The sequence below is a fragment of the Eptatretus burgeri genome, unplaced genomic scaffold (genome assembly GCF_056783735.1).
Source record: "Eptatretus burgeri isolate ZD-2024b unplaced genomic scaffold, Ebu_testis_v1 Ebu_testis_scaffold_3189, whole genome shotgun sequence".
NCBI classification, from domain to species: domain Eukaryota; kingdom Metazoa; phylum Chordata; class Myxini; order Myxiniformes; family Myxinidae; genus Eptatretus; species Eptatretus burgeri.
This window is the reverse complement of record NW_028225139.1, coordinates 81,611-101,974: the sequence shown is the minus strand read 5'-3', so window position 1 is coordinate 101,974 and position 20,364 is coordinate 81,611. Positions and strand designations below refer to the sequence as shown.

The 20,364-nt window shown below is 44.6% G+C and overlaps 1 protein-coding gene across 5 annotated transcripts in view; it reads right to left on the bottom strand.

The window, feature by feature from the left end:
• LOC147006323 (collagen alpha-3(VI) chain-like) overlaps nt 1-20,364 on the bottom strand; it is a 144,467-nt gene that overhangs the window by 45,131 nt on the left and 78,972 nt on the right. For all 5 annotated transcript variants that reach the window (XM_085869061.1, XM_085869063.1, XM_085869059.1 and 2 more), the window contains 6 exons: nt 19,673-20,281; nt 13,933-14,282; nt 11,433-11,511; nt 10,752-10,900; nt 10,251-10,343; nt 9,978-10,031 (listed from right to left, as the gene is read on the bottom strand). In XM_085869061.1, coding sequence (XP_085725187.1) covers nt 9,978-10,031; nt 10,251-10,343; nt 10,752-10,900; nt 11,433-11,511; nt 13,933-14,282; nt 19,673-20,281 — 1,334 coding nt within the window. The remainder of the gene's footprint in view (nt 1-9,977; nt 10,032-10,250; nt 10,344-10,751; nt 10,901-11,432; nt 11,512-13,932; nt 14,283-19,672; nt 20,282-20,364) is intronic.

Here is a 20,364-nt window from a genome sequence, read left to right as displayed (position 1 = left end):
TCACAGGAGGAACCCGTCAGTGTTCCAGACTCCATGGTTTCTTTTTTTTGTTGTTTTTTTAAAAATGTTTTTTTTACGTTGAAGTGTTGATGTTTTTTTCATGTTTTTGGCCTATTCATAACGAGTTGGACAAATGCATAATGTATTACTAACGTACACAGAACGTTTCGATAACTTATAGATAACTTATAACAACGAATGCTAAGCGTGTTGTCGGCGTTCATAACGTATGCCCAACGATAGTCTAACGTATGCATCGCGTGCGGCAAAGTATCGTCGACGATCACGTGGCGTAGGCTATTCATAGGCTGGTGCTCAACGATTCAAATCGCTGCCGCTCGACTATTCAAAAATGGACGCTGGCGCTCGAACATTTTAATCATTACCAAGCTGGACATCGACCTATCAACATCGTCATCATGCCGAGGAAAACTTCAAAGAATACTGGCAAGAAGTCTCCTGGCCGTGGCCGTGGCCGTGGACGTGGACGCAAGGAGGATCCATCATCGCCCAAACCCTCCCCACCACGGACACCCTCTGACGGAGAGGCTGCTAGCTCCATCGCCTCTCGGGCATCGTCGGGGGCATCGATAGCTGCGTGCGAGGCCTCCGCCTCCTCTCAGCCAACCCTTGCGAAGAAGAGGGCCAAGAAGACACAGTATTGTCTCGATTTCAGAGGAGCAGCTCATGTGCAATTTCCTTCGCGAGAACGCATGCATCTTGGACATCAAGAAGACGGACTACCGGAGGGTGGACAAGAAGGCAAAGCTCTGGGAGGGTCAAGGCAAGGCCATGGCGAAGTCTGTGGAGCACCTTCAAGGGTGGTTCAAGTCCCTGTGAGAAACCCACACCCGTCTGGACAAAAACAAGAGCGGTGACGGCGCCCTGGAATTGACAGAGAGGGAGCAGTGGGTGAAGGCAAACTTCGGCTTCCTCAAGACTGTGGTCCGCCATCGTGCTGAGCCCATCAAAAGTGAAAGTATAAACACATATTAATATCAATACTAATGTTTATTTATATTAGTTTTACTGTACTACAGATCTCCAAGCAAATTATTCATTGATGACAACAAATCATTGAATTTGCCTCTTATTTTTGCCTTGTAATTTACTAATAAATTGCAGGTAAATTACTGCAATTGCAGGCAAATTAGGCCAAAAAAAATGTTGCATTGGCGTAACGGGTCACTGAAAAATAGGGTTGGTCGGTCGGGATCTTTTTTTTTTTTTTTTTTTTTTTCCTAATAAATCCCTCCCAAAATCTCCCCCGGCTCGAGTACCACCCTTTTTGTCAGCGGGTTCTGTCCGAAACACTTCCGGGTTTTTGCGATTGCGATTGCAATCAACAAGATACTTGAAAACGATAGCAAAACAACAAAAATAGCAATAAAATAGGGTCAGCAAAATTTTTCGATAGCAAAAAAACAAAAAAAAACGTAGGGTCGGCGGAATTTTTAGGGTCGGGCGGGTTACGCCAATGCAACATTTTTTTTTTTTTTGGCCTTACTGTAAATTAATTTACTAATCAATTGCAGGTAAATTACTGTCATAATTGCAGGTATAGGAAACCAATGCAGCATACAACGGGGACCTCGAGGCTGCCGAGGCTGCCTGTGCAGAGCTCATGGTTGGTGACGAGAGCACGCCCTCCCCTGTCCCCTATTCATCTGCACAGGGCAAGGGGAAGCGTGGCTACGACGATGAGCAGTTGCTGCAGTCACTCGAGAAGAGGGTGCATGAGTCTCGGGAGCTCCTCAAAGTTCTCGCAAAGCCTCAGCCCATCACAGCCGGCGTAGCCTTCGCCACTACATGCGTGACAGCCTGCTCAGCATGTCCAAGTGCAGGCTCCGGATGGCAATGTCACGCTTCACCCCAATCCTCAGTGAGCTATTGGACTACGACAGTGATGAGGAAGAACCTCCCACAGTCCACACCGTCCCTGCTCCTGCTTCGGTGCGAACATGTATGGCACCAGCTAGGCACCAGCCACCTCGCCAAATGTACAGACAAAAGGCACCGCCTGCGTCATCCTGGGGCTCACAGAGAACTGTGCATGTGGACCCAAACATGCAGTAGCCACAGTGCCAGTCCATGATTCCTCCTCCCCCTCAACATGGGTTGCAGCCAACCTCCGCCTCTGCATCTGCAGCTATAGGCTCGGCTGAGCAGGTACCGATCCAGAGCCCAAGCGCCTTTGACATGAGCAGTCAAAGCCTGTTCAACATGTCTGGGTTCTCAGGAATGCTCGACTTGTCCAGCGATCCCATTGCTGCAAGCACCCCGTGTGGGTAGCTGAAGACACCTCCACCACCAGAGAAGAACTATGTACAGTGACAGCTTGGTTGTGTCCTACTCTACATTTGCAGAGACATTGTTTTGGCCATGTTTGTGGCATTTTTTATCTACCTTTGACGAGTGTTTTGTTCCATTATTTTTCAGAGCACTGAATAAAAACTGAGCAAACTCTTGAAGTTTGTTGATGTTATTGTTTTAATATTTAATTCATAAACAATAATTAGCAATAACAAGCCGGTAGGCGAAATGGCTGCTCGCTCTACATGGAAAGCTGGCCGACGCGACGAGCCGATATTCATGTACATGCTATCAATCAATTTAGCACAATACATAAGATTATCACAGCCCTCTTAGTTTGTACCCAGAAACCCGCCTTGCGAAATTTCTGGCATGTTTTCAAAGACACTCAAACAAATTGCGGCCTTGGTAATCACATTTATGTGGCAAGCGACTCCAAATGGCCCAAGTGGGCAAAACGTAATACAAAGCATGCGTTTTGGTGGGCGTGGCTTGGAGTTAGGGAGAGACTGGACCTGGGGGACAGGGTGTTTTAGCAACGCACCTCCCCAAACAGGGAGCCCCTCCCTTTGGGGGCGGAGCTAAAATACCCTCCCGGAACTGTTTCGCGCCATATTCGCGGCGTGGTAATCACATTTATGTATTCGCTAAAGATTTAAATTTTAGTAGCGAACGCTGCTCTAAAAAGAGAGCTCCTCGTCGTTGTTGTTGTTGTTGTTGTTGTTGTTGTTCTTCTTCTTCTTCTTCTTCTTCTTCTTCTTCTTCTTCTTCCTCTTCTTCCTCCTCCTCCTCCTCCTCTTCTGAAGACGAAATCTTCATATGACTCGGCTCTTTTATATACACGATCTGGATCTCCTTCAATAATAAACACTTGTACACATCCTCACATTGAGGGTGCCTTTTGAGAGCGTCTATCATGAACTTTTAAATATATTCGGACATTTGCTTTGAAGTTTCGAAAAGTTCACGTAAATTTTTAAAGATTATTCCATGTAATGGATTGTAATTCCGTAAATACATTCTTTATTTCTAAAATATACTATATTTTCCGTAATTACGTAAATACAGTATGACGGGTCTCGCAATTGGCTGAATCAAGGCACGTGACGAAATATTGGAAGTTTTTGTTGTTGTTTTTTGTTTTTTGTATTTTTATTTTTTTCCTTTTTTTTTGAGACGAGAAAACATTTAGGACGATGTTCTTCGACACATTTGTCCTTTTTTAATATGATGCTGTAACACATTCTCCTTGGGCACATAAAAAACAGGTCCCTCGGAGGTCCAGTTTCGGCCGTATTGTTTTTTTGGTACAGTCCACAATAAGGGTGCTCTAAGAGCAGCCAATAAATTATGGCCTTATCCCTTATGTCTTTATCCTTTGTAATAAATCAATGAAACGATGTTCATTTCAAGAGGAATTTTACTGCCTCTGAGGTCCTTTATTGCCTGAACAATGCAGTAATACAAATATCTAAATCATCCTAGCTTGCCACGGAACTGCGCCAGCTGGGGAGTTAACCCAGTGCTTGAGGAGATTCCTCTGTTTCTTTCCCTCCTTAGAGGTAGTGTTGTGGCCAGTAGGTGTCTGTGTATCCTCCAAGTGATGTCCCTCTCGCCATGCTCCTGGAACAAGGTTGCGTTTCTCATTGTCTGCCCGGTCAAGCTGCTGGTTCTGTAGTCCGCGGTACCTGGAATTTGAATTGTATTCAATTTACTTATAAAGCGCACCTATAATAAAATATATTCTAATGCGCTGTACAATAAAAAGTAACATAATGATACATATAACATTTAAGGTAAATCATATAATTTTTATAAGCATAGGCTAAAAGTTAAATTGCATTGTATACTGTATAATATATGCTATGTAAACATGAATTACCTGGTCCTCATGAGGTTGTGCAGGATCAAGCATGCTTTGAAAATGAGCTTGATAGTGGAGGGGTGATGCTGCATGGTACTTAGCAGAACCTGGAATCTGTTAGCCAGGATGCCGAATGCATTTTCTACTACCCTCCTTGCTCGGCTAAGCCTGTAGTTGAAGATGCGTTGCTCATTTGTCATTCCCCGGAGGCTGTATGGTTTCATCATGGTTCGTCGTAAGGCAAATAAAAGGCATCGTCACCGATGAAGAAGTAAGGTACGTCCTGGTTGTCGTTTGGAAGAGGCTCAGGGTCAGGGAAACCAAGGGTACCGTCTTCAGCGCATACCTTCAGCTCAGAGTCATTGAATATCTGCGCATCAGATGCTGATCCAGTACCGCCGACATCTGCCCAAATGATTTTGTAGTCAGCATCAACAAGCGCCATCAGAACAAGAGTAGAATCCTTTATAGTTGTAGAATTGGGATCCACTCTTTGGAGGACAGCGGCAGGCCACGTGCTTCCCATCAAGTGCCCCACATGTATGGGGAAAGTTCCATCTTTGAAAGAACTTGTCGGCTATGGCGCGCCAACCATCAGGAGTACTTGGGCAAACCAGCACCTCATCCACGTACTCGTCAACAATTGCTTGACAGACTTGTCTGACCACAAGGGACTGGGTGTTATGAGGGACCCTCCATCCAAACTTCATGGAGGCAAACTTGTTGCCAGAGGCAAGGTGACGCAAAGTCAGTGCCAGCCTCATGCCAGGCTCAAGCAGATCCCTGTAGAAGGTGTACTGCTTGGTTATCCTTGGACCCACTCTGGCTAGCAGCTCGTCGAACATCGCTGGGGGCATACGCAGGAAGTTGGTGAAGGCTGCTTCGTCCTCGTTCCGGAGTTCCACCATGAGCTGGTCATATATGCCAAACTGCCGTCGCCTCCCGATCCATGGTCTCACCCAGTTCCTTCTCCTCCGTTCAGCTCTTCTTCTCCCGGCTCTATTGGCACGCAACTGGTACAGTGTCAAATCGATGAGGTCTTGTTGGTGTTGGAGGACAGGTAGATATTGTCGTCTCAGCCTTGCCGGATCCTCCATCTCTCCCATCACATGGACATGAACTCACCACGGAGTCTGAAACACTGACGGGTTCCTCCTGTGTGAACCCCATATTTATATAGCAATCCCCCTAAACGCTGCCAATACGCCATTATACGGTAGCTGTAAGTTAAAAACACGTTCAGTAAGTTCTGTGGTCGTCCAAAAGACGTCAAATACATCTACAAACGTCAATGTGCGTTGGAGATACGTTACACATAGGTTCAAAGCACGTTACTCATAGGTTAGAAATAAGTTTCGGGTACGCTATACCAATGGTTCTCAACCTGAGTGGTGGCGAGATTGTTTTTTGGGGTCGCGGGAAGGTTGTCAAAACAAATATACCACCAATTATATTGTTTCGAATTTGGTAATTCGATTGCACACAACATTCAGGTTCCTTTAGTCAGTTATGGCGATAAGTGCTTGTTCCCTAGATAGCTTAAGGCCCGGTCACACCTTGACGTTTTAGCCAACGTATGCCGATTTTTGAATTTTTTTTCTAAAACGCTGGCACACGTTGAATACGTTATGGGTAAGTTTTGATAACATTGAGAGCACGCTGAAAAACACTGCCATACGTCGTTGTACGCTGGCTTTAAACATTGTACTTTTTAGTTGTCCTCAAATTTTTTCATGCTTGAAATTTCACGACGTATGCCGGCGTATGACTCACACGTTCCGCTACGCTGGCCACAAGTTGTATGCACGGTCTGCGATCGTTGACAGACGTCAACACATGCTGCTTGTAAGTTAATCATAAGTTGAGACACGCCAAGGTAATGTTTAGCGTACCCGAAAGTTATTTCTAACCTATGATTCACATGTTGTTGGCACATTACGCGATCGTTGCCACACATCGACAGACGTTACTTTTAAGTTACTCATAGGCTGAAAGACGTCGGTATAATGGATCGTCCTTGCGTCAGCGTCCACGGCCACGGCCAGGACACTTATTTGCAGCATTCTTCAAACTTTTCTTCGGCATGACGAGGATGTTCACACTTCGATGTCTAGCTTGGCTATGATTCCAATTGTCCATCGGCAGTGTCTATTTAAAGTAGTCGAGTTTGAGCGTTTTAACACGTTAAGAAGAAATGCTTCAAATTTCCAAACCCCAGCGTCAAAAAACAAAGGCGAGTGACAGCAATTTAAATCGTTCATTGTAAACAATGAAAATAGCTGAGTGGTACCGTTTAAAAGTCGTTGAGTGTAAAAAAAAAATCCAATTGTTGAGTGCAAGCGTCTACTTTCAACAGTGGAGATGCAGCCATTTAAATCGTTGAGTGGCAGCCTATGAATAGCAAACCCCACATCACCGGCAAAGATAAACTGCCGCACGATATGGATAAGTTAGGCTATCGTTGGGCATAGTTTGTGAACGCCGGCTTCACGATAATTATTCGTTGGTATATCGTATCTATAAGTAATCAAAGCGCTCTATGCACATTATTAGTTCATTGTGCATTTGTCCAACCCGTTATGAATAGACCTAAATCGTAAAAACAAGCTATAGCTCATTGTTGAAAAAGCCCCATAAAAATTAGCCGCGAAGAACTTCGAACAATGGTGAAAAGATGTCTCCTACCCGTGGACACGCGGACGCAAGGACGATCCATCATAACCCACACCCTCCCCCTCACACTCACCTACTACTGCCAACATGAACAAACTACTACTAATACTAATACTAATACTGATACTGATACTGTTACTGCTGACATGGACATCGACTCAAAAAGGACTCGAAAACACTGTTGGGTTCCCCTTTTATGAGCAGCATTTTTATATACCAATTCCCAAAACCGCTGGGAACACGTCTTTATATGGCAGTTGTAACCTAGAAACACGTTAATTTCTTTTTTTTTGTCGACCGGAAGACGTCATTGGAATACGTCTACATACGTCGATGTGTGTTGGGACTACGTAAAGAATTGGTTCAAAGCACGTCAAACATATGTTAGAAATAAGTTTCGCGTAAAAAAGACATTACCGCGACGTGTTTCGACTTATGAGTAGCTTATAAGTAGCCTTTGTGGACGTGTGTAAGCGTCCACATATCGTGTGTAAAACTTATCCCCATCGCATGTGGAACGTGTGTCATACGCCGAGTACGTCGTAAAATTTTGAACATGTTTAAAATTTCTTGACGTACTCTACTTACTACGACGTATGATAGCGTACTTTAGCGTTCTACTCACGTATACCAAACTTACTCATACCGTATTTGACGTGCCCCAACGTTTTAGACACATTTTTCTTAGGTCGGCATACGCTGGCAAGATCGCCAAGGTGTGACCGCGATGTTGTCACTTCCATTTTTACGGCAGTTATGATTCGAATCGTTGTGCGTCAGCCTTTTAATAGGCTACGTCACGACATTGTCGGCGATGCGTGAAACGCGCTATGCCTAAGTTAGACTATCGTTGGGCATCGGTTGTGTAGGCCGACAACAGGTTCAGCATTCGTTGGTATAAGTTATCTATAACACAACGAAACGTTATGTGTCCGTTACCAATGCGTTATACATAAGACCAAGTCGCTATGAATACGTCCGAATCTTTAAAAAAAACATCAAAAGTTAAACGTAAGCCAGCGTTTTACATACATTTTAATACATTGCCATCGCTGGCTAAAACGTCAAGGTGTGGCCGGGCCTTTAGAAATTTTTTTTTTAAATCGGCATACGTTGGCTAAAACGTCAAGGTGTGACTGGGCCTTTACCTTGCATTGTTTAATTTGTTAGAAATCGATTAGATGCGCTGTGATTAAATGTAATAGTAAGGGAGCGATCCCAACACAATGGAGCCACCCAACCCCCTCTTCTGTGAAGAGGATGAAGATCCCTTGGTTTCTTTTGTTTGTTTGTTTGTTTTTGAGGGGGGGGTCGCGGCAACAAAAGGTTGAGAACCACTAAGCTGGACATTACCTCGACGTGTTTCGACTTACGAGTAACTTACAAGGAACGTGTGGTTGACGTGTGTCAACGATTGCGTAACGTGCCTACAACACGTTACTCAAAGGTTATAAATAAGTTTCAGGTACGCTAATCATTACCTCGACGTGTTTCGACTTATGAGTAACTTACAAGTAACGTGTGGTCGACGTGTGTGCAACGATCGCGTAACGTGCCTACAACACGTTACTCATAGGTTATAAATAAGTTTCGGGTACGCTAATCATTACTTCGACGTGTTTCGACTTATGAGTAACTTACAAGTAACGTGTGTCGACATGTGTCAACGATCGCGTAACGTGCCTACAACTTATGGCCAGCGTATGCGGAACGTGTGAGTCATATGCTGGCATACGTCAGGAAATTTCAAGCATGGAAAATTTGTCTAACAGCTCGGCGAACTACGACGTATGCCAGCGTGCTCTTAACGTATACAAACTTACCCATAACGTATTTGACGTGTGCCGGCGTTTTAGCCCAATTTTGCACATGTCAGGCATACGTTGGCTAAATCGTCAAGGTTTGACAGGGCCTTAAGGTTAACATCAACAATCCCTCTCTCTCTCACTCACACACACACACACACACACACACACACACACACACACACACACACACACACACACACACACACACACACACACACACACACACACACACACACACACACACACACACGAAAAACATGTACATGTAGGACTAACACACAGAGGAATGAATGGTGAGGGGGCTTGAGTGAGTGGGACAAATAGTGCTCTGGACTCCCTGAAGACCTTCTCCACATCACCAAAGCCTTCACCAGTGTCCTCATCTGAACTCCTGGTTCACGATTCAGACAACTCAATGTTGAAATCCCATAACCGATGTGAGTTTGTCTGCCGTCTCCGAATATTCAAGTAATTCATGAACAAAATTGTCCAAAAAGCTTTAAATCGGGTCAGGAATCAAACCCAGGCCAGACCACTCAAAGTGTGCTACCTCTGCCCGAACCTCTCCGACCCAATGCTAGAAGTTTTGAAAACCCAGTTTTTCCAGTTTTTTTTTCCCAAAATTTTCCACTTTTCCCGTCTCGAGAGTTTTCTTCTGTATCCATCTTGTTTACCCCAAACGTCCTTTCCTCCCCCCCCCCAATTCCTCCCCACCCACACCCATTGTTTGTTCGAGTCTCCCTCTATCTTGTCCTTCAAGTCTGCTGTTGGTGTTTCCCTTTCTGTCTCTCTACTGTTCCTTTTGTCTTGTTACATACGTCCTGATCCATTTAGTCTACAAGCTCTTCCATGAGCCTCATATATGTGCACACAAAAAAATTGCTTTGGTTTACAGTCATTTCAACACCTGAGCTTGGATTCAATACTTCAAAGCAGTATGAAAACTATAATCGTCATCACGTGGACCTTGCATGGTAGGTGCAGGGTGTAAAATGAAAATTGTTGTTGTCACTTAGCCCGGACATGTGTCAGGCTCTGCCATAGTCCATTGGTCCATCGTGTTTGACTGGCCTGCGAGAGCAAGGGTTGGACCTTGTAGAGTTAGTTCCGGCAGGAATTTTGAATTGGTACAGGGTGGAGGAAACAACCTCCTGGTCTTTGTGGAAGACAGCGATCTTAAATTTTGTGAATTTCACTGTTAGCCTTAAATCTAAATCCAAAGCCCAAACTCAGTAAATCTAACCTGGCAGGTGTAGGTCCAACTCTTACATTGATCTCAAAGTTCATGGAAAGCATTCTGATGAAAATGAGATACGCACCATTCCGCCTTCATCTCCAGGGTGTCCTGAATAGCCAACTTTTCCTGGATTTCCCTGAGCAACAATGGCAATGACAAACATAGAGGTGAAATGTTTCATCCTAGTAGCTAAGTGATGAATACAGATCACCGTTCATTAAATCCTGTGGTTCTTCACTCAATAACTTTAATCGGCATTAAACACAATGTACCGTTCTATTTGGGGGGTTAGGGGGGGTGAGTATTAGTGAGGTAGCATGGTGGTGGTCATTTGTACAAACTGTCAAGGAGATACCTCTGAGCCACGCAATCCTTGTGGACCTCTCCGGCCATGCTCCCCTGTACATTGACAGGGAATGTTGCAACACTCACGGAGCACGATGTTCACCTGTACACCACAAACATAGTCTTAAATGCTCTTTACACCTGTGTGTACAAAGGTTGGACAAGTATATCTATTGCAATGGCAATTTTAAAATGGACAGAGCATTGTGGTTATTCTACTCAACCTTGACCTTCCATTTCTTGTTTCTCCCTCGATCACCTGGATCCATAAAATTTTGAAAACACGTTTATCACTATTTCATTGTATTTGTCCAAATGTTTTTGGTCAGGTAAATCCAGGTTCCCTGTCCCAAAGATACACTTCATCAATTTCCTGTTCTTTAAGAGTTCACCAATCTTTGCTTTCTACCATCAACCCTTTGACCTTTCAAGAGACTCCTTACAAACTCCTCAAACTACAATCGGGGGGCCTCGGGTACAGGTGCTGTGATATGCTGGAGTTGTTACGTGCCAGTTCGTCGGCCATTTCCTGCCCAGCATTTGGCAGGCCCAACATGATACGCTCTCGGTAGCGAGAACCACGACCAAACTCGATGAGATTGAGATTCTGCCAAGCAGGTCCAAAATCTTGAAGAGCCACCGCCACAAGTCCATCGATACCTGTCAAAAGGTCATTGCTGTGATCGGAAAGACGGTGCTAGTTCATGAACATCTTCAATTTTGTTGATAAATTTTAACTTTAACCAACATATTAAATGTCATCAACTGTTCAGCGAGTCACCAAACTTTACTCGAATGACTCGAAGATTATTTTCAGCTCTTCCATGAGCCTCGACCTCTCCACAAAGAACGACACATCCAGGAAACTCTGCAACTATTGTGACAACCAACACAACAACGAATGTAACAAAACCCTTGGCAAAGAGGAGTGCATGACCCTGAGCTGGCCTTCCAGCCCAATTTATGCGCCGACCTTGTCTTTGGTTTCGTCGTCCATTGATGTGCTTGAAATGATGCAACCACTACTTTACAATCCATCAATATGGCCATGGATCTGTACTACCTGGCCACAAATGAGTGAATGGCAGGCAGGTAAGACCTGTGTGCACGCCTGGTGCACCTTGGGTAAGCAAATTGAATCATTTCAAGCTCTGTCGATGTAAATGTCTCATTGGGAGCCCATGAAGCTTACCTTGAAGACGCAGTTTCTGCGAGGCCAACTCCATTTCCTTGAAATCTTCGTCAAGGCCGTCACTCAATAAGAAAACGACCTAAACCAGGGGGAGCAGGTAAACGACTTCTCTTAGAATCCAAACATTGGATTATTATTAAATGATGAATCTTAAGTGTTGCTTTTCACCGTCCTTCTTACTCCCACCTAAAAGCTGATGAATCCATCCTGGAATGGTTTGCATCAGTTTGTGTTGTACAAAATATGTATTGCATGTTATGGAGGCCGGTGTGGTTGTGGCCATTGTAAGTCTGTTGTTCTGGCACTAATGATGTCAACTGTGGCATCCTTTGGCATGAAAGTGATGGTTGAGGGGGAGGTGTGTTATTTGGCCACGAAATGGCACACAATGGCTGACTCGTTATCGTCCACCAGCGGGTAATAGTACATGGAACAGCCGGCTTAACGTCCATCCGAGTGATGGAATACCCTGCCTCCGAAGCATCCGGCCCAGTGATAGTTTGGCAGGATTTGAACCTCGAGCAGACAGCTCAAAGGTAACTACGCTCCACATTCCGAGCTAGTCCGTCAGACACTTTTAAGGCAAGTGTGTTTTCTGCGAAAGTAGAAGCCACTCAAACAAGCTCAAATGAACTGAGATCCTCATCCTCTTAATGATGACGTCATAAAAACGAATATGACGTCATTGTGATGTATCAGGTTTGCGATAAATTATCCGTGCCAATGTCCGGCTTGATTCCCGCAAACAAAATTCAAACAACTTGCCGAGTTTCGGAGATAATGTTATCGGCGATTTCCATTTGCGGCGATATTATGACGTCAACTCTTTTTTCTCGGAAGAATTTCCAAAATCGGAGATGGTTACTACCTGCGCGTGGGCTTTCTGCATATACATGGCAAGTTTCACGAAGATCCGAAGAAAACTCTGGGTTGTGAAACAAAAAATGTCAAAAAATAGGAATGACGTCATAAAAATTATGACGTCATAGTGATGCATCGTATGTGCGGTAATTCATCTCTGCTAATGCCCTATTCGATTCCCGCAAACAGAATTCAAAAAGCTTGCCAAGTTTCAGAGATAATTTTTTAGGCGATTTCCATTGGCGGAGATATTTTGACGTCATAACTTTTTTTTCTCGGAAGAATTTTCAAAATCTGAGATTGTTACTGTCTGCGCGGGGTATGTCTACATATATATGCCAAGTTTCAGGAAGTTTGGATGAAAACTGTAGGCTGTGAAACAAAAAAGTCCACAAGAACAACAACGTGAGTAAGACTTCGAGATCCTCCACGAGGATCTAAAAATAATAATGTGACATAATTTTTAAAATTTCTGAAATATAATCGTGTAAATGCTAAAATGTTGGTTCAGAGTGAGGGTTCTGTGATATGGCAGGTTCACTCTCAGCAACGAGGGAAGATGATAGACTTGTCATCATACAACAGCCTGTCCAGGGTGTCAGCACTCCTGCAGGGATTACAATGGGTTGTTTGCCATTGCTTTGCAACATGAGCCAGGCAAGGATTTTGGAATTTGTCCACGGTGCCGGCGATAACTCGTCCACTCCTCATTTGAATGTCCAACGGCAAATGCTGCTAAACCTTGGTCTCCAGGCGAACGACCATCAAGGAGATGGTGCACTCACTGAATCTCTGTCTTACGGTTTATGGTCAGGTCTGGAATTAAAGCTACATTCATCCTCAACCTCATGCTCATCGTCACAATCATCAATGTACCGTACTCTTTGCTCTTTGCAGAATGTTGGTGCTGCCCAAACAGTCTCTTGACAAGGGTTATGGCAAGGGTAGTTAGCCATTGCCTTTCCTGCAGTCCAATCAAGGGCAGGTATTTGTAATTAGTTCACAGTGCTCACAAAAGCTCATCTACTTTTCACGAGAGACACCGCAAGCACATGGAACACCCGGCTTAACAAGCACATGGGACACCCGGGATGGGGGGGGGGATCTTTAACATCCACCAGCGATCAGTGCCAGCAGACAGGTCCTTGAATGTGCATCTGAATTCTGGGATCTTTAACGCCCATCCGAGGGACAGCACCATCCTGCTGGACTAAATAATTATATAACGAGTTAAATAAGCTGAAAAATAATTAATTTAATCAACTGGTATATTGTGGAACTGATCATTATTTGTTGAATGATATGAAGTTTTGCATGTTTTAAATTCATTTAATGCGAAGTGAGACAGCCACGAACCACAAGGCTATCAACCTCGATCCATCGACTGATTTGTCGTTTGTTGGCAGCCATGTTGGATTCAAGAACAATATTAAATATTGTTTTCTCTGGAACCACCTATCCTATCGACGCAAAACATTGCGACTATCATTCAAGTCTCACGTCGTATCAAAAGCGGAAGTCCGGGTACCCGGTCATCAAGCTAACAACTTTGTTCACTGAGTGAAAGCAAAAAACAATCTCCTCGTTTCATGTTGGGATTCAAGGGGGTATTTGATAGCATTAAATAAGGGGTACTCACCTTGACACTCCCTGGGTGCCAGTCATTCTGAAATTCAAGCAGGATGTTACTCAAGGACTTCCCAGTGAGGGAGGACGTCCCATGAGAGAGCACACCTGAGATGTCCTGAACAAGACTGTCCTGAAAGACCCGCAAGTTGACTTTATGAGCATTGCCCATAGTAGACTGAGCCAGCAGACCAAAGCGAACGACTGGTGTTCCCTCTTCATGGCTGGGGCAGCTAAGATCCGTGGCATCGGTGAGGCGTTTTAGGATGGTGGCGAGACGGTCAGCGAGTCGACTCGAGCTCGAACTGTCTCCTCGTTCCTCGGATTTATCCACCATCAAAATCACATCGATGGAGCAATTTCCTGCAAACACGAGCCAATAAGCACTTCGGACTTTCCAGCATCAATTCATTTGCAAATTGGTACAATGGATGACATATATCAAGGAAACATTCCTCCAGTTGATAAGGATGAAGGATGTTCCTTTGCATACTCTCTTAAGGCAGGGTGCAGTATGTGGGTCAATGTTCTGCATCTCTTACACAAACTAGTTAGTTAATGTGAATGAGGTTTTGTGACTCGTCTGTAACTCCAAATGCCTCAAGCCACAATGCAACCATCTGATATCGATGTGCGGTGCAGCAATATGATTAAATTAAGCCACTGAACTCAGGTAGACAACTCTTTTGTCGACGTCATCACGATTGGGAGAAAACAAAGTTGAATGAGCAGTTGGTAAAAAGTTCAAGCCAGGTCCACGGCTCTTAAACTTGACACTCAACAGCATGGAGGTTATGACCCACGTCCGACCCTTCAAATGATCATCCAGGCAGTTGAAAATGGAAGATGTTCTGAACTAGACACTGCAAGGTTGGACTAGTATTCCAGGCAGCCGGCACTTCTTGTGGCACATGCTGCCTCCGGTCCCAATAGCCAGTCCTCGATTAGCTACACAGATTGGTTGAAGTTCTTTTAGCGGCAACTATGGTACCAAGAGGCTTGCTGCCTCAACCTTCCCACGACCCTTTATGGACTTGTGCAGCAGTTGCTCCTGGCAAATATTCCTGTATTAGCAGTTCATCCTTGAATTCCTGCACACGTGCATTTCAGTACTTTGCCTCATACGTTTTGATATATGCACTGGCTTTCACATCTGTTTTTTTGTTTGCATAGTTGGGGCTCGTGGAAGAGCCAGTACTCTTACACCGAACAGAACAGGAAGCAACAGGATAAAAAAGGAACAGATGAGAGAGGCTGAAAACACCAACAATAGAGTTGAAGGCCAAGATAGAGGGAGACTCGGACAACAATGGGTGTGTGGAGGAATGAGGGGAAGGAGATGATGCATTGGGTAGATATGATGGATACAGAAGGAAACTCTCAGGAAAGAAAATTGGAAATTTGGAAGGAGGGATTGGGGTGGGGTTGGGTGGCCGAGCGTGGAGGGGGGGGGGGTTAACGAGGGGAGCGAAGATCATGCTTTGGATTGGCGATGATCTGAGATGGCGGTGAACAGCTGTGTTGAAGACCTCGGGAAAATAATGAGATTGAAGAGGATGCAGAAGTTGGTTCCACAGGTGCAAAAAAGAGGAACAAATGAGTGGAGGAGAGCTGGGATTCTGGATTTATGTAGTTTCCCCAGAAGGGTTAGGGTTAATGGTGGACCATAAAACCCTGAAGAAACCTGGAGGGGCCAAAGCACAGAAAGAGCAGAGGGTGCAAGACCAAAAAGTAGGTGGTAGAAGACAGTTAGACCACTGACATGTCTGTGATGGCAAAGTAATAGGTCCGTAGACTCAGCTTCATCGCAGGAGATTCCAATGATCTTAAAAGCCTTGGCTTCCATGGAGTCAAGCTGAGCAAGATGTAAGACAGGAGAGCCAGCCCAAAGGGGAGAGCAGTACTCCATCAACCTGTGGATGAAGGCCTTGTAGGTGGATAGGAGTTCAGGTGTGCCAAGGAAAGACTTTGTACGACAGAGGAAGCCCAGTCGGCGACGAGCTTTGGAGGCCAACTCTGAAATGTGGTTTGCCCAGGAAAGATCATGGCTGATAGTGAGACCCAGGAGTTTGATTGACTGAACTTCCTCAAGAGGTTTGTTAAGAAAGTAGATCGGAGGGCTGCCAGATGGTCCTTTGGAGAGAGACACAGAGAGACACAGAGAGAGAAAGAGAGAGAGAAAGATAGATAGTGGAAGTGAGATTTCTCAGGATTGAAAGACATATTCCAAGTGTTTGACCAGCTTCTAATTCTTTTCAAGGTCTGAAGAGAGGGAAGGGGCTGCAGCCAGCAGATTTAAAGAATGAGGGATGTCACAGCAGAGTGGAGTCATCAGCTAATAGATAAAGGGGATTTTTTCAGAGAGTCAGAGAGATAATTGATGAAGAGCAGGAATAGGACTGGGCCAAGACTGGGCCCTTTCCACTTTGATGCCTTTTTTGTCACAACCTTCTCACCTTTCACCCCACATAAACAGGCAGAAATGCAGAATGGCACTCTTCCTTCCTGCTGCTTGTGGAGCCTTTAGTTTTGCCCCCAATGGTCTGGCCTCACTTTGTGTTATATCACTCCCTATCCCATCAATACACTGGCTTGGCTCAGAATGTTCATGTCCTCAGTAAAGAGCACTGTCCTCCCTACCTGGTCCTGATGTTAGACCATTTCCCCTCCCAGAGCAGTAGTGACCATTTCCTTGCCTGTTCTGTTGTTGTGGTCAAAGTCATTACACCAGTGTGGATGTTTCTCTTTCAGTGCAGCCTTACCACTGTTGTTTAGTTGGGGTGCATGGATCCACCCCCCCTTCCTCCCCCTCCCCCCAATGCTTCTGGTGTATCTGCTGCATCCCCACCTTCTCTCTCCTCTCTTTTGCATTCTGCCAAGACTTGACCCAAGCATACTGGTCTTGCCATAGGTGGGCAATGCCCATGCTTCTATTCACTTGGTGAGACAATCCTTCGTGGCAATAATATACCGGTTTGCTTTTTGGTAGTCGGCAATTAACTCAGTGTTTCATGCTCACTAACTCAAAGGGCCTACGTACTTTCGAGGCATATAACTGGGCCCGCTGGTCCACGGGGTGGGGAGGACTTTGTACGACAGAGGAAGCCCAGTCGGCGACTAGCTTTGGAGGCCAACTCTGAAATGTGATTTGCCCAGGAAAGATCATGGCTGATAGTGAGACCCACGAGCTTGAATGACTGAACCTCCTCAAGAGGAAAATTGTCGATTCCAGTGGGGCATCAGGATGACAACAGATGAGCGAGAGAAATTCTCCAAGAGAAGTAATATAACTGGGTCGCACTTCTCAATCACGTTGAACAAACAGAGCCACAGCTTACAGGCAACCACATAGCTGTTTATAAACATGGTGATGACAAGCATTGATTCTGGGGTCGGAGGATTTATCTTCTTGGATGCTCCTGGAGGCACAGGGAAGACATTTCTCATAAACCTGAATCTCGCAAAGGTTCCTTCCACTGGTCATGCCGCATTGGCACCTGCAAGCAGTGGGATTGCCGCCCAGCTTCAAGGTGGATGAATAACCCATTCTTCATTCAAGATCCCACTCAATCTGACAAGCACAGAAACGCCAATGTATGCCATCAAATGTGGCTCGACTTTGGCATCCCTCCTCCACGAGTGTGAAGTCATCTTTTGGGATGAAGCTACAATGTCACATCGACTGGGTAATGGAATATCTCGACTGAACGCTGAAGGATATCCTCAAGGGGAGCGACCTCATGGTTGTGATTTTGATTGCGTTGTCAAGAGATATCCGCCAACTTCTTCTTATTGTGTGTGGTGGCACACAAGCTGACGAGATCGATGCTTGCCTCAATTCTTCACATCTTTGGAAGCAGAAAATACCAGAGTTGGTGTCAAAGCCACCCAATGCTCGCCTGTTTATACATTTATCGTTTTTAAAAGACGAATCTAATAATTAATATTTTTTTATAATTCTCTAACAAAAATTTTTTTTGGGGGGGGAGGGTTGGAAATCACTTAAAGCATGTAGAAATGCAAAAAAAAAAAATTCTCCAACAATTTTTTTTTGAGGGGGGGGCCAAGTCCAAAATCTAATGGCATGATCCTTGGACCATACCTAACCCCCCCACCAAGTTTTGTCGAAATCCTAATCACTTAAAACATGTAGAAATGCAAAAAAAGAAATCGAATTTTGTTGAAAAAAAAGTTGCAAAACATTTTTTTTCTCTAACAATTTTTTTTTTGGGGGGGGCGGGGGGTTGGAAATCACTTAAAACATGTAGAAATGCAAAAAAAAGAAATGAAATTTTGTCGAAAAAGTTGCAAAATTTTTTTTCTCTAACAATTTTTTGTTTTTTGGGGGGGGGGTTGGAAATCACTTAAAACATGTAGAAATGCAAAAAAAAAAAAATTCTCGACAATTTTTTTTGGGGGGGGGGGAGACCAAGTCCAAAATCTAATGGCTTGATCCTTGGACCATACCTCACCCCCCCACCAAGTTTCGTCGAAATCCGTCGAGGAGTTTTTCCGTAATACAAAAAATTGAACATTTTCACGCTCACGCTCACGCTCACGCCGGGGGTATCGCTATAGCTCTCTTTTCTTTGAACAGGCGAGCTAAAAACAACTCTTCGTCTGACAACAAACATGTGATCCTCCCATCGAGGTGATAACAATGCAAGTCAATGTGCAAAGCTGCAGTTTAGGATCGGAGATTGCCTGATGCCTCAGGTTAGTGACAGATATTTCATCAGTACTGCATACCACAGAGACTGGGTACCATGATATATATTCAGCCAAAGATCTATATTCGACGATGCACCAAAAACATACTGTTACACTTCAAAGACATGGCTGTGTGAGCATGCAATCCTTGCTCCACACAATGAATCAGTAAAAACAATCAACAGGGAACTTGTACAAAGCTTCCCAGGGAACGTCACGTCCAACGACCCAGTGAACAAAGCCATAAGTGACGATGAAGCAGTTACATATTCCACAGATTTTCTGAAAAGCCTGGAGCTCTCGGGCATGCCACCTCACCACCTCCTTCTGAAAATAGGAATGCCAGTCATGCTCTTACACAACCTCGACCCATAAAAGCTTTGCAAACGTAACTCAAGTAATCATCAAACAATTGCTGCCGAATTTCCGAAATGTCACCATCTTCCAAGTACCAAACTTCCAAGGATATCGCCCCTCCCCCCCTTATCAGACACGGGCTTCCCTTTTTAACTTTCAGGAAATTCATTTTCCAGTCTCGGTCGACTTCGGCATGACCATCAACAAGTCCTGAGGATGAAGCCTCAAGGTTGTTGGCCAAAGTCTTCAAGAGCTCGGATTCACACACGGCGAGCTGTCTGTATATGGCAGTTCGCAGAGTGCGAAGCCCCAAAGGACTTTTTATGACATTGTAATGAAAAGAAAACTTGGAATATTGCTGACAAGGAATTTCTTTAGTGAGACTGAGTCAGTTTCACCTCATCCTCAGTTCACAGTTCAGTCGGTCATTGTGATACACAAAATAAAAACCATTTTCCACTCTCACCAGGTTTTCACTTTCCTATGCTATTTAAGGCAAAGTTTACCAGAGCGAAGAACCTAAATCTGAGTGCTGGTGTGTGTGTGTGTGTGTGTGTGTGTGTGTTTGTGTGTGCACACACACCATTTTCATTATCACATCGATTTTATTCGTTGAACATTATTTATTGTGCAATTTGTCAAAAGCATGTGAAATAACTTGTCTAAGAACATTTAAGTCGGCTCACCTGGAGGACGAAGAGTCGGAGGAGCTGTTGGTAGAGGTATTATATCCATCTGCGGACACATATTTTGTCCAATCTGTTTTTCAATTCCCAGCAGCTGCTCAAAAGTGTGAACAAAAAAGGTGTTGTTCTTCGGCTTGGCGAGGGTGCGAATGATTTTCTCGAGTTTCTTTCCAACACCGACAGCAATTACTGTGACGTTGAGCTTGTGGAGCTCTTCCGCTCCTTTTGACACAGTGTCATGGGATTCCCCGTCCGTGATCACGAGAACATACTGTGGGATTCCCTCTTCAATGCGACTCCCCACCTCTGGTTTGAAAAAGTTTCTGGCGAGGAACGCAACGGCTTGCCCAGTACGAGTTTCTCTCCCATCTCCCTTCCTCTCCAATTTGCTGACGGCATCTCTTATCGATTTGCGGTCGGTGTATTCATTTTGGAAGAATTGTGTTTGAGGATATTTATTGTATTGTGCCATGCCCACACGGACATTATCAGGGCCAATTTCCAACTTCCCCATGAGCGATGCGAGAAAGGAACGTATTCTTTGAAAGTCAGCTACATTCACGCTAAACGAAGTGTCCAGCAGGATCACCATGTCAAGGATCCCACAAGCTGCGCAAAAATTCAAATAGACATGTAAGTGGTACACCTTATACGATCATATCTATTCACCAAATCACTGCAAGTAAAGAACA